This window comes from Sorex araneus, chromosome 9 (assembly GCF_027595985.1).
Source record: "Sorex araneus isolate mSorAra2 chromosome 9, mSorAra2.pri, whole genome shotgun sequence".
Lineage (NCBI taxonomy): Eukaryota > Metazoa > Chordata > Mammalia > Eulipotyphla > Soricidae > Sorex > Sorex araneus.
This window is the reverse complement of record NC_073310.1, coordinates 48,110,225-48,124,846: the sequence shown is the minus strand read 5'-3', so window position 1 is coordinate 48,124,846 and position 14,622 is coordinate 48,110,225. Positions and strand designations below refer to the sequence as shown.

At 38.2% G+C, this 14,622-nt stretch overlaps 1 protein-coding gene across 15 annotated transcripts in view; it reads right to left on the bottom strand.

Moving 5' to 3' along the window:
* Positions 1 to 14,622, bottom strand: part of PARD3 (par-3 family cell polarity regulator) — a 645,483-nt gene that overhangs the window by 325,872 nt on the left and 304,989 nt on the right. For all 15 annotated transcript variants that reach the window (XM_055147130.1, XM_055147131.1, XM_055147132.1 and 12 more), the window contains exon 5: positions 10,038 to 10,169. In XM_055147130.1, coding sequence (XP_055003105.1) covers positions 10,038 to 10,169 — 132 coding nt within the window. The remainder of the gene's footprint in view (positions 1 to 10,037; positions 10,170 to 14,622) is intronic.

Here is a 14,622-nt window from a genome sequence, read left to right as displayed (position 1 = left end):
CACACACACACACACACACACACACACACACACACACACACACAGAGGTCAAAATATCATAAGAGGTTACTATCAAAAACTTTATGCCAACAAATGCAAAATCGAATGAACTCCCAAGATTCTCCCAAAATTGGAGAAAATAAAAAAATCTGAGTAGACCAATCTCAAGTAAAGAAATGAAAACAGTAAATTATTCTCCATGAACAAAAACCCAGATTCAGATGGATTGACTACTGAGTTCTATCAATACTTTAAAGGCTTAATGCCAAATTATTCAAGCTCTTCTGAAACATTCAGGGAACAGGAAAGCATTTCTAGTCCTTATGTCACATGAAGATGCTAAGTGACAAGCAATGACTCAGTCAAACATCACAAACTCAATGGAATGACTGTGTTCATATGGTTTACATATCTGCAACTTTTGATATTTAGAAACTTTTCTTTGGTTTACATATAACCTGTGATGTTGACTCTAAATAAAGAAAAACATTATATCTTATCATAAGACATTATGAAATTGTGAATTTGGTCCTTCCAACAAAAAATTCACCCAGGATACACACGAGGGAGGACATTACTGACGTCTTACCTTCAATATATTAAGGTATTCAGTAAATGAAAGTTTTGTTTCAGTGTATGTATTGAGACACAAGCAAAGGTAAATTCAAATTCATAAAAGTAAAAAAGGTAATCTAAGAGAATGAATAATATGGAAATATAATAAATCTGTCCCCCTCCTTCAAAAATAGGATTAGAGAAAGTCTTCTGAGAGGGGAATTATATCTGGTTTGACATATGCATGATCGATACACAGTGAAAGACAACACACCAGATAATGGCAGCAGTAACACAGAAGCATATGGGAGAAGAGGAGCATGTTAATGAAATATATATTTCCTGATCACAAATTTCAGTGAAGATACACATGTGCACACATTCACAGCTGGAGAGAGAGGAGCAGAAGTCAAAGCCAAGTACTGATATGGAGAAGAGATGTTCGACAGAAAACAGAAAAGGTAATTTGCTTTTGTATGGTCAGAGAAGTTTTTCCCCATACAAGTGGGAATTATCAAAGCATAAACACGGGTCATCATCATCATCATCATCATCATCATCATCATCATCATCATCCCGTTGATTGTCAAATTTCTCAAGCGGTCTCAGTAAAGTCTCCATTCGTCCTAGCCCTGAGATTTTAGAAGCCTCTCTTTACCAGTCCTTGCCAACGCTGCCTCATTGGAGGCTCTTTCAGGGTCAGGGGAATGAGACCCATCATTGTTACTGGTTTTGGCATATGAATACACCATGGGGAGTTTGCCAGGCAGGAAACTCTTGGTAGCTGGCCAGGTTCTCACAGAGGGAGAAGTAGGCTATAAAATGTCGTGCTTCCAGGAGCTTGGTTTTAAGTCTCTGGATGTTGGCCATAGCTGGGATTACACGGCGCCGGGGGCAGTTCCTGGATGTACCACCTAGCTACTGGAAAATGGGAAATCTGTGTGGAAGAGGACTAGTCCTGATCTGAGCAGGCTTAGAGGTCTCAGCCCCAGGTCCCACACACCTGGGTTCCTCTGCCGGTACGTTCATGCATGAGGCTTGTCCGAACATGTGGAGAGGGGCCTTGAGTATGTCTGTGGCTAGGCTCTGGCGGTCTTCAGCCATGGGAGCTCTGCTGAGGGCAGGGAGGGAAGTTGGAGCCCACCCGCTCCGAGGGGCCCCAGGGAAGACAGCTAGGAGTACAGGCAAGAAACTCTCATAAACATGGGTATGTTTATAAATTTGTTTACTGATATGGGACTTCAACTTGCTCAAGGGAGGATGAAGTAAAGTCAGAAGAAAGCCAGCTTATGAATACCTCAGAGAATTTAACGGATTACCAAGATAGGAAAACAAAACACTACATCTCTCAAAAGGATTCACTTGATTCCAACAAAGATTGTATGACTTATTTATCTTAGATTTTGGGAATTAAAGCATTTAGAGAAAAAAGAGAAAAACTGCTCAGTCATCAAATATAGTAAAGATTGATTTCCTAAAAATAAAAAAAAAATTCAGAACTAATATGTAAAGGAAGAGGTTGCAGTGCTCAAGAGTTCTGAGATTCTGGGCCAATCTGGCCAGTGGTTCAATGAAAAGGGCAAAAGACGAGACACTGCTTTGGCCCTGTGGTTTGCACCTGGCAATGCTCAGAATCACCTTAGATTCAGATGCATGCCCAGTGCACCCTTAACTGCAGTACTTGCTCTGGTCCCTAATATTTGCTTAGATGAAAGAATATAAATAATACAAATGCTATAAAGTTATGCAAAAAGCCTACCTGAAACCCCAACAAAAGGGAAACTTCATATTCATTTCATTCATTTTAAGTCATTAATTTCTTGGAAATTTGTTCAACTATTTTAAAGCACTGATTTATAATATCACTTCACCTATAGGATATGAAGTGATATTAAAAAACAAAACAAAAACAGGTTTACTGATATACAGGACCAATGGAAAACTCTAGCGCACATATGCCCAGGTTTTAGTGGCAGGAGATGGGGGACAGAAAGAACATAAATCCACTTGGGCAAAAAATAGCTATTTTTTTCAGCACATGTCAAAATGATGCTCAAGATAGTGGAAAAACCTGTGTAGAACTGATTTTTGTTTTGTTTTTGTGTGGGAATGCAGGGGCTGGGGGGACACGCTCAGCTGTGCTCAGGTATTACACCTGGCTCTGCATTCAGGAATTAATACCGAGGTGCTTGGGGGGGACCATATGAGATGCTGGGAATGCAACCCAGGAAAGCTGTGTGCAAGGCAAATGCCCTACCTGCTGTACTATTACTCAGGCACGAGACTGAGTTTTATTTTATTTTATTTTTGTTTTTTGCTTTTTGGGTCACACCTGGTGATGCACAGGGGTTACTCCTGGCTTTGCACTCAGGAATTACTCCTGGCAGTGCCCAGGGGACCATATAGGATGCTGGAAATCAAACCCAGGTTGGCCATGTGTGAGGCAAACACTCGAGCCCCGAGACTGAGTTTTAAGTGTACCAACCTCCATCATAAAGTTCCAACATTAAAAATGCCACAGAAGATAAAATGCTGCAGACAGGCTTTAAGGAAAGGCGTTATAAAAACTGCAGGTTGAAAATGTTAATACAATTTCTTAACTATTACTTTTTTCAAAGAATACTACTGCTTACTGAACACAGAAATAAAGAACAAGTTTTCAAAAGCAAAGTACATGCGAATGGGTGGGAATAGAAAGAGTTAGAATATAAAGTATGCATTTTTCACCCTCATATTTAATCCCACTGCTCACAACAAAAATCTTGAAGAGTACCTGCAACAAAAAAATGAAAAGGCAACCTGGGGTCATGAGTAAAAATGAAAATGTATCTTTATCCACAGTGCAAGCTCCAAACATGGAGTTCTAAACATTTATAGACAAGGCAATCATCAGCTGCAAACTGCGTCTTCATGAAGGCAACCTACACACCATCAAAGATTTTCCAATCACAGGAGTTTAAGACACAATTTCCTACTGCTTGCAAGTGTTTAGATCCATAGGCCAAAGAAACCATGAATATGGTGAATCATAAACGTATAGAAGAATTAATAAAGACCCTTCAAACTGCATGTCCAGCCAATGAGTAACACTGTGCTTTACTAACTCCATTCATATCACAATGAGGCCCAGATGCTTAGCAGGCAGAAGCCCTTGGAAGACACTTGGCATTCTTAAATGGTACCCTTAAATTTAATAGTATTAAAAACATGCATGCTGGCCAAAAACAAAAGGGGATGTAAAAAATGGACACAGACACAGAGATTAACAGTAATGTCATTTTTTGTGTCAGATTATGTTCTTCAGAAAAGAAACAGAGATGATTTAAAAAGATTAAGTTTTATTCTAATTCTGATAAGATGCCATAGAAGCAAGAATCCAATTCTGAAAGGATGATGAGAGCATTAGAAATACACCAGGGATGAAAATGAACCAGCTCAGCATACTAAATGGTACTTCCAATGTGCAGTAAGAACATATTGAAGGGAAAATTTTTTTAGTTACTCTAACAAGCAGGGGGTCATTGAGATGTAGTCACTCCATCCACTCTTACTTAAAATAGAGAAAGGAAACTAGCAACAAACGCCTTCAATATCCCAGAAACCAAATCTGACCTTTGACAAGTGTTAGTCTAAATTTTCAAACACAAGAACATTTCCAGGATATCAATTTGCCCATTTTGTACACAGTTAAAAGGAAGCTTGCAGAGTTTACGCAATCAAAGAAAGGCTACACAACAAATGTACAGATGATCAGACAAGAAGGTGATCCTGGAAAATGCTCCCCAGAATTATGTTGTCTTCTTGAACTAACTTTTAAGGGTGAAAATTGCTTGTAACTATCATTAATATATACGGGCTATAGCGATAGCACAGCATGTAGGGCGTTTGCCTTGCACATGGACAACTCGGGTTCGATTCCTCCATCCCTCTCGGAGAGCCCAGCAAGCTACCGAGAGTACCCCACCTGCACAGCAAAGCCTGGCAAGATACCTGTGGCGTATTCAATATGCCCAAAACAGTAACAACAAGTCTCACAATGGAGATGCTACTGGTGCCTACTCGAGCAAATCCATTACACACACACACACACACACACACACACACACACACACACACACACAATATTAAAGGTGGTCCTGCATGAAAGAATCCTCAGGAAGTCTATGGGTCCTCAGAAGTAGATCAACCAACATCACTCCCTGTTATGTTACTTTTTGGATAGCTGTAGCACTATAGCACTCCCTTCCAGTTATTCATGGATTTGCTCAAGCGGGCAACAGTAACATCTCCATTGTGAGATTTGTTGTTACTGTTTTTGGCACATTGAATATGCCACCAGGAGCTTGCTGGCTCTGCCATGAGGGCAGGATACTCTCTGTAGCTTGCTGGGCTCTTTAAGAGGGACAGAGGAATTGAATTTGGATTGGCCACGTGCAAGGCAAAAGCCCTACCCGTTGTGATATTGTGTAGTGCAAGGAAGGTAGTTTGTCCCATATAGGAGATGCAAGAATTAGGTTTTTTTATTTCGCTTTATTTTGGGGGGGTTACACCCAGCGATGCACAGGGGTTAACTCCTGGCTCTGCACTCAGGAATCACTCCTGGTGGTGCTCGGCGGAACATGTGGGATGCCGGGAATCAAACCCAGATCAGCCATGTGCAAGGCAAACACCCTACCTGCTGTGCTATTGCTCCAGCCCCAAGAATTAGGCTTTAATACTCAAATAATTTTGAATTACAATACAAGTAGCCATCATTCTGCTTTTAAAGTTAAAAAAATTGCTTGTTGGCATCACTGCATACAAGTAACACAACAATGCTTAAAAGCTGCCTTTGGTTTTATTTTGAACATTGTTACTGTGAACAAGATTGATTTTTATACTACAAAGATAATCCCTGGCATTTGATAATAAAAACTAAAAAACAATTTTGAAATGATCTTGGAATTTTCAGCTTTTCACATCTGCTGATCCCAGATATAAATACAATTATATTTACTTCCACAGAGTGCTACAGAGGTTTTCCAGTCAAAGAATAATATTTAAAAATCTCCTTCATTTTAATTTTAAAAACAATGGAATTTTAAAATGTGGAGGCAAAGGGCTTTATTTTTAACCAGTCATTTAATTAGAGTAAACTAGATGAAGACTGAAAAGCAAAAGAAAGAAAGAGGGCCAGAGAAATAATACAACAGGTAAGACACTTTCCTTGCACCTGGCCGACCAGGATTTAATCCCCAGCACTGCAGATGGTCGTCCGAGTATCACCAGGAATGATTTCTGAGTGCAGAGGCACGGGTAACCCCTGAACACCACTGGATGTGGCCCAAAATCCAAAATCAAACCAAAGAAATAATATTCCAAATACTATTACAGCAGGTAACATGAAGGGCTGCGTGAAGTTCAGGTGAGATTTTTCTAAAGCTCGTTGTTGCTTTCACAGGATGGCCCTGAACTCTTTTTCACCCACTAGTTTTCAATTGTTGTAATCAGATTTCATAAAAGTCATTGCCATAGAAGCTTGTTTTATAAATGAGGCTGTATTTTATATTTGAAAATCCAAGTTATTTTTGTCATCTGGAAAGTTTTAGTTATCAATAAAATGAGCTACAGGGGTTTTGTGTTTTTTTTCTAGTGACAAAAGGATATTTGAAAGTGATTTTTCCCAGAGCAGAAAAATAAGGAAAATAACAACTGTGAAAAGACATATGAAGGGGATCCCCCAGCCTGCTCATCCCAAAGAACTACTATTCAGTCAGAGTTAAAGCAACAAAATCACAATTATCCATACAATGCAATCAACTGTAAAAATATTTCAGGTTAAATACATTTAAAATGTTGTTTACTATTATAAGTTAACACTCCAAAATAGGCCCAAATTTATAAATTTACCTATACATTACAGCATCAAAATTCAGAACCTGATCAAACTTCCACGGAATTCAAAACAAAAAAACCTTCGGGAACCAAGTAACGGTGCATCAGGTGAGGTGCTTTCCTTACATGTGGCTGACCCAAATTCACATCCCATATGATCTCCTGAGTCTGACAGGAATGATCCCTGAACACAGAGTCAGGAGTAACCCCTGAGCACCATCTGGTGTGAATCAGAAACTAAAAACAAACAAACATAAATCTTTCATAAAAACTTAACCAATTCCACAACCGTACAAATATTTTGAAAAGCTTTAACGTATCAAAATAAGCAGCATTAATCTTTGATGAGAATAAAACAAATGATATAGCTCCAAACTTAACTTTATTTCAATGTAATTTAACATTTACCTATTTTCAATTCCAATGTAGCACTGTAGCACTATCATCCCGTTGTTCATCTATTTTGCTCGGAGCGAGCACCAGTAATGTCTCATTATGAGAATTGTTGCTACTGTTTTTGACATATCAAATACGGGTAGACATGGGTAGCTTGTGGGTGGGATACTCTCGGTAGCTTGCTGGGCTCTCCGAGAGGAAGGGAGGAATCGAACCCAGGTCAGCCACGTGCACGGCAAACGTCCTACCCACTGTGCTATCACTCCAGCCCAATTCCAATGTAGTACTTAGCAAATAAAGATTAATGTAAAAACAGACACCACCCCTGTATTAGACTTCATTACTTCAGAAATAAAGAACTATAATTTAGGAATTCTCTGTTTTACATGGAAAAATATGAAATGAAAGTATCATAGAAGCCTTGTTAAAAAAATGATTTTTTTTAAAAGCTATTAGGACTGATCCTAAAACTCATGGTTTTAGAGGCTTTGAGATGTGACACTGGTGGAGGGTACAAAGGAGAGGGTACAACACACTAATTGTGACACTTGAACTGAGTCAACACCAACCAGTTAAGGTAGTTTGTCTTCTAATCAGTTTGTCTCTTTCAGAAAATTTTACCAATTAGATAAAGCTTTGGCCTGATGGAAAGAACCCTAAAACATGGGTTTTCCTCTAAAGGTCAAGGCAGTCATTCCCCCATAACAGAATTTAAGTGGTGGCTGGAATGTGCCTTGCACCTCCCTGCTATTTCTGCTAATTGGCTTCAGGCCTGTTCTCCAAGACAAGGTAGTGAAAATGGCAGGATCCCAATTAACTTAAATTTCCCTTAAGATCCGTCTACTTTCTGGTCCTAAATTCTTCCAATCATGTATTGTAAAGTTCCTGCCTCCTCTTTTGTGGAATTTATTAGTTGCAATAAAGTGTGGGGACATAAGAACAAAGTCAGCCTATGACCTATTATCTGCCAACATTAAATTACAGTTTACACAGAGTCAGGGAAATGGTAAAAGTTAAAAGGAACTGAGATTTTTTTAAAAAAAAACATTGCCAAACATCAAAACTAAGGGTTTTGTTACTTTTTATTTCTTGGATGGCAGAGTTAAAATCTCAAATGCATATAAAATTTTCAAGGGACTATAACAACCACTCATTAAATTTCTGAAACTTTTGTCCTTCCTCTAAGAACTCTTAGAAACGGAAGTCACAAGACTGACATTTTTTTTTTTAAATGCTCTTGATAGATACACAAGATCAATGTGATGCAGGATTCTGCTACAGGTTATTCTGAGCAAGGTAAAAATCAGACACTGGGTGAAAAAAAAAAAAGAGTGCTATTTCTAGAAATCATGTTGGCCTTGACTCCAGGAACTTTCTGGGTCACACTTCAAATAAATATCTCACCTACCTTTGGTTAGTAACTTACCAAAATTCCAACAGAGGGAAAGAAGATTCAATGTCTGGTTCTATAGGTTTAATCCCACAAAAAGGTAAAGACACCATCAACTGCCAGAGATACTAGCTCAGCACTTCACCACACTCTTTTGTTCCTTTCATCCCAACTGTTTATTCCCACTGGCAAAGCTGATGTGGTCATAATTGCATTTTAAAAAAATAGAGATAATGAGAGGCAAGCACTCTATTTAAAAAACAGAGCAAAAATAAAACCAGTAGAGGCATATAAAATCTAGAACTCTATTGACATCTTCAGTCCAGATGGCATAACTGAAAAGGACAGTCATCCGTTATATGCTGGTGATCCCAGATTGTAAAGGATTTTTTGTGTTTTTTTTCTTATGCATGTAATAATGTCATTTTATCTATATGAAACCATTCTCTTTACCATATTTTTAGTGACAGAAACTTAAGATGAAAAAAGAAAAAGCCACATCAGGTCATAGAAGGCAGGTGACTCATGGGGAATAGTTAAGAAAAAAATCCACAATTAAATGAGGAAAAAAAAGGACTAGATTCCCAGTGTATCCCACACAACCTATTAATCTTTTACTGCCCAAACAATTGTGCTTACTTTCCAAGTTTTGATACGTGTTTTTGCTGCTCTTGTACAGTTAAATAGAATTTCCACCTATTTAATTATCCTGTTGATGTGAAGTCATCAAATTTAGTGAATGGATCATTATTTTTTAAACTTAAGTCAAGGAAGAATGTTTTCAGGTTGAAGAATCAATTAGCTAATGTTAGCTACATCAAACTGCAAACACTAAAGAAGTTTTGTTTCTTTTTTATAACCTGCTTATAGTGGAATAAAAGCCATCAAATAAATTCAAGCAGGTCAAGTCATTGGGAATATGGTATAGCTTTTCCATACAGTCTCTTTGATAAATCACAAAGAAAACAGACTTTTTTTCTATTCATTTTTTTTATAATTTTGAAACATTTTCAGCTGTGCTCAGGGCTTACTAATGGCACTACACTTCAGAGATCACTCCTGATTAGGTAAGAGGGAACATGTTTTGCCACATATCCTAATCTCACATATGGTGAACACAGAGAAACCGGATAATCTGACTCCAGATCTACACTAAGCCACTTAACCCTTAAAAGTATTACTTACTACCTGTAATGAAATAATAATGTCAGTATAATATCTGTATTATTTTGAGAGACTTAAGTCCTTCTTAAGGTAACTTATTATTTATTGCAAAATACCTGTGCAACATTAAACTGCATTATATTTTATTAAATAACTGTGCACCAATTAAACAAGTTCTAAAGGTATTTCCGAATTCATCACAAGTTCTGAACTTACAAGAAATCTTTGATCAGGGACCATCACAAATATATTCTTGGGGATCAGGGTGGCAGTACAGAGAGCAGGGCACTTGCCTTACATGTGGCTGACCCAGGTTCAATCTACAGTGCCCCATATGGTCCCCCAATCCTTCCAGGAAGAGATACTGAGTGCAGAGCCAGGAATAACTCTGAGCCCAACGGTTTGGCCCAAAAAGAAGAAAATAAGAATCTCATTTTAGATAAACTCTAATAGCCTCTCTCCTAACAAAAGATCATTAGAATAATTTACCTTTTCAAACACTGATGCCAGCAATCAGCGTTCATCAAATCACATTCAAATGTGAACTAACCATGGCATATGACAGTGCCAACATGGTGACTGGGACAGAGGAATATATCTCCAGGTATACGGGCCAATAAGTTTTAGCAACAGCAGATGAAGGAATCACATATGTTACCTGTTCTTGCTTCTCCAGCCACTTGTCCACCATTGGGTGACTGGCACTCAGAGATGAGCGAGCATTATCCCTCTGAAATTGGTTTGACCAGTTACTGGCATCCCGTGGAAGGCTTCTGTAGTTTTCATCTTTCTATTCAAAAAGAAACAAAGAGTTGTCTTGTAAACACCAGATCTTGAAAATGAATGCTGCACCTGGTTTCTTAAAAAGTAGCAGAACAGTTTGTCATGCAATTAATAAATTTCCAAGTTTATGCAAAATAGCTGATGGAGAACATTTCCCCACACACCCCGTGTCTAACGGTGGGATGTGCCCAGTCCAGTGGCAGGATCGGGGAAAATTGGAGCGCACATGTAAGTGCACCAAAGACAAAATACAATGCCTGCACTCCCTCAGGCCAACTGCTGGACCAAAAAGTATAAGATAGTTCTATCCCGGACTTTTACTATTTCTCAGTCATGACATTTTCTCTTCTTCCCAATTTGATCATCATATTGCAAGATATTTTCAATAGTTTACCAAAAAAAAAAAAAAAAAAGGTTTCAAACCCTTTTGAAAGAAAACTGTTCCTTATTCAGATTTTTATAGCACTGTGACTTTGGACAGAAAACTGGAGATGCTGGACTATTCCTATACCTGTTTCACAGGCTAATTCTAAGTGTTGATTTATATACGCAGAAAGAAATTTAATCCAAATAAGATAGACACCATATTCATAACTGTTCACCAAGCATGTGATATCCTTACATAAAAAGCTAGCTATTAGTAAGTCAGAGAGTAAGTTCAATGGGCCGGAATGCATGCCATGAAGGAGGAGGCCAGGGTTTAGGCCTCAGCACTAAATGTTTCCTGGGTAATGCCAAGAGTGACCCCTATTAAACCGAGATAGAAATACCCGCTAATGATCATGCTGGACAAGAACTGAGTGTTAAAAGATGGTAAAGGAACATATTAGATAACCTTTCCGTACCTGTACTGCGAACCACAATGCCCAAAAGGAGGGAGAGAGAGAGAAAGAGGGAGTGAAGAATGGGGGGGGGGGGGGGCGGAGAGGGAGAGGGAGAGAGAAAAAGAGAGAGAGAGAGAGAGAGAGAGAGAGAGAGAGAGAGAGAGAGAGAGAGAGAGAGAAGAAACTACCTGCCGCAGAGGTTGGCTGGTGGGGAAGGAGGGAGGAGATAATGGGAGGGAAACTAGGGACAATGGTGCTGGGAAATGTACACTGGTGGAGTGATGGGTGTTGGAACACTATGACTGGAACCAAATTTGAACAGCTTTATAAAGATCTATCTCATAGTGATTCAATAATAAATTTTTTTTTAAATTTTAAAATATGAAAACATTACAAAAAAAAAAAGAAAAACCCGCTAAACCGAAACACACGCACACACACACACACTTAAAAGATTAAATATGTACTATATCCCAGAGGAATCATGCTGGATATTTATTCCAAAGAACATTTTTCATTTTTCTTTGTCTTCTAGACCAAACATTTTACTTCAAAATTCTGAAAGGCTAGATAAGACATGGTGAGAAAGTCAAATATTTTATTTTAATAACTAAACCTAAATATTTCAAGACCAGAGAGACATCATCGGGGTGAAGGTGCTTGTCTGGCATGCGGCCTACCCTGGTTCAATCCCCTATACAACATGTGGTTCCTCCAGCACCACCAGGAGTTCCCCATAACACCACTTGTGGGCCCAAAACACTGAAACAATTATTTAAATCAATTTAATCTCTCTTATAAGAACAAATTATAATTATTATCACTCTTTCCCCACTCACATCAGTGCTGCACTTTGAGCAGTGTCTAAAGAAATGTGTCAAGAGTAGTTTTTCAATAAATAATACATACATGTAACTGTTTTCCATTCCTTCATGAGTTACATCAAAGAATAAAATGGAAAAACAAATGGATAATTTTGAACCTGCGTTAATATCTTCATTTAAAAAAATATTGTTGAATAAACATGATTTTTAAATGAAAAGCATAAATGTTTTTAAAAATTATTCTATTAAAGGTATAGAAACTCAGCATGGAATATAATACCAGCAAGTACATTTCACAGAAACACTGTACATTTCTGGTTACTGCAGTTTGTGAAAAATTTAATGAGGCATAAGCACAATGCAAGGAAACTGCTCAAAAGGATAGATGGTGCTCTATGCCCAGGGACCAGGAAATGACATTGCCTACAGGAATAAGAAACTGGTAAAATAAGATGAAGGCATAGACAACTCCTACAAAATGAAACTCAAGTTCACTATCTCAAAATACTAAGTGCCCTTAAAATATGAGAATGATAACTTCAGAAGCAAAGGAAACAATGCTTTAGAAGGTAATTCATAAACTTGTAGACAGAACATTGAAATGAGTTGTAAAGAATACATAACTGATTAAAGACAGATTTTTTATTTGCTTTGGTGCAAGGCTTATTCCTCACTCTGAGCTCAAGGATCACATCTGGGGGGCCTCAGGGACTTTATGGATATTAGATATCAAACCCTGGCTGGCCAAATGCAAGACAGTCTCAAATGTAGAATCTCAGGGGACCATATGAGGTGCTGGGAATCAAACCTGGGCTGGCTACCTTGTGGAACATAAGTGCCTTACCTATTGCACTATCTCTCCGACCACAAAAGTATCAAATTTCAAAGTCTGAGAATTCTATGAACATTTCACCAACATGAACAGTTTTCCAAATATGGAATAGGGTACCGAAATGGAACAGCGTACCTCCAAGATAAGCTCAAAACTAACAGATCCAAAATGAAACTCAACAGGGCTGGAGTGATAGCACAGCGGGGAGGGCATTTGCCTTGCATGTGGCCGACCCGGGTTCAATCCCCAGCATCCCATATTGGTCCCTCGAGCACCACCAGGAGTAATTCCTAAGCGCAGAATCAGGAGTAACCCCTGAGCATCGCCGGGTATGACCCAAAAAGAAAAAAAAAAAAAAAAAAAAAAAGAAAAAGAAAAAGAAAAAGAAACACAACATCCTGTATCAATTACAGAACTCTTCTGAAAAAAATATTCATAATATGATTCATCTCTTCTCCTTCTCTAATCTTCACAGTGAATAGATTTTACTAATCCAATATTCTTTCTCACAATTTTACACATCAAAAGGCTTTGGTTTTGGGGCTGGAGCAATAGTACAGAGGGTAGGGCATTTGCCTTGCATGTGGACGACCCGGGTTCGATTCCCAGCATCCTATATGGTCCCCAAGCACCACCAGGAGTAATACCTGTGCATATGTGTATCGCCGGGTGTGACAAAAAAAAAAAATTCTTTTGTTTTTACTTGAGGGGAGCACATCTGGCTGTGCTCGGACCCTGCTCCAGACAGGACTCTGGGACTCTGGGGACCATAAGTGATGCCTGGGATTGAACCTGAGTGAGCCACATGAAGGCAAGTGCCCTATCTGGATACAATCTATCTGACTCCAAAAAGCAATCTCAGTCAAAATTTAAGCTAAATAAATATTTTCTAAACTATATTACTAATTGCTATGCAACAAACATTTTGTTGATAGTATCATATAGGCACTGCAAGTGATTTGGCCACATTCAACTCACAATTCAGTCTTTGGGTCAAGTGATCACAAAGAGTATAATTATAAATAATAATTCTGAATTAATAAATGAGCAACAATAAAGCTCGTAGCATGCAATGTAATTTCTACTTCACAACATGGCCTTTCACAGCTTTCAATTATAATGTATTTAATACTATTTTTAACTTAAAAATAAGTGTTTCATTGTAAGTTAGTTTTAAATACAGTATGTTTAACTATGTCTACGGGAGATGTTCTTACATTTTTGTATGGATCAAATTAGTCAACTAATAAAATAACTCAAAAAATTTTAGCACAATCTCTTTAAAAGCCAAGGTTTTCATAATCTAAATATTCAAAAGTGAAAATCACTATTTAGTGGCATGTATAAATAAATAAATGATGAATATCAATAAATGATGAATTTATAATACATTTCTTTTTTTTTTCTCTTTTTGGATCACACCCAGCGATGCACAGAGGTTACTCCTGGCTCTGCACTCAGGAATTACCCCTGGCGGTGGTCAGGGGACCATATGGGATGCTGGGAATCGAACCCGGGTCAGCCGCATGCTAGGCAAACGCCCTACCCGCTGTGCTATTGCTCCAGCCCCTAATACATTTCTTTATACAATAAAATTAATGTCTTTATTCCATATCCTGACCAACTTTTTCACAAAAACAAATCTTTCTCTTTGAACATAGAAATATGTATCACAGAACTCAAAGGCAAAATCTTGATTATTAGTTTGCTAGTGACAAGAAATACAATAAAACCACTGCTTTATATAAAGAATTATATAAGGAAAATATGACAAGGAACTATTTTTCTTTTCTTTTTGCTTTGATGGGCCACACTCAGGGCTTTCTCCTGCGGGCCTCAGAAACCATAAAGGGTGATAAGGTTTGAAGAGTCAGTCGCATGCAAGGCAAGCACCCTGCCTGCTGTACTCTCTAACCCCATAATCATTCTCCTTTAAGTAATTTTTATACTTGATTTCTGAGGCTGCTCAAAGAAACATGA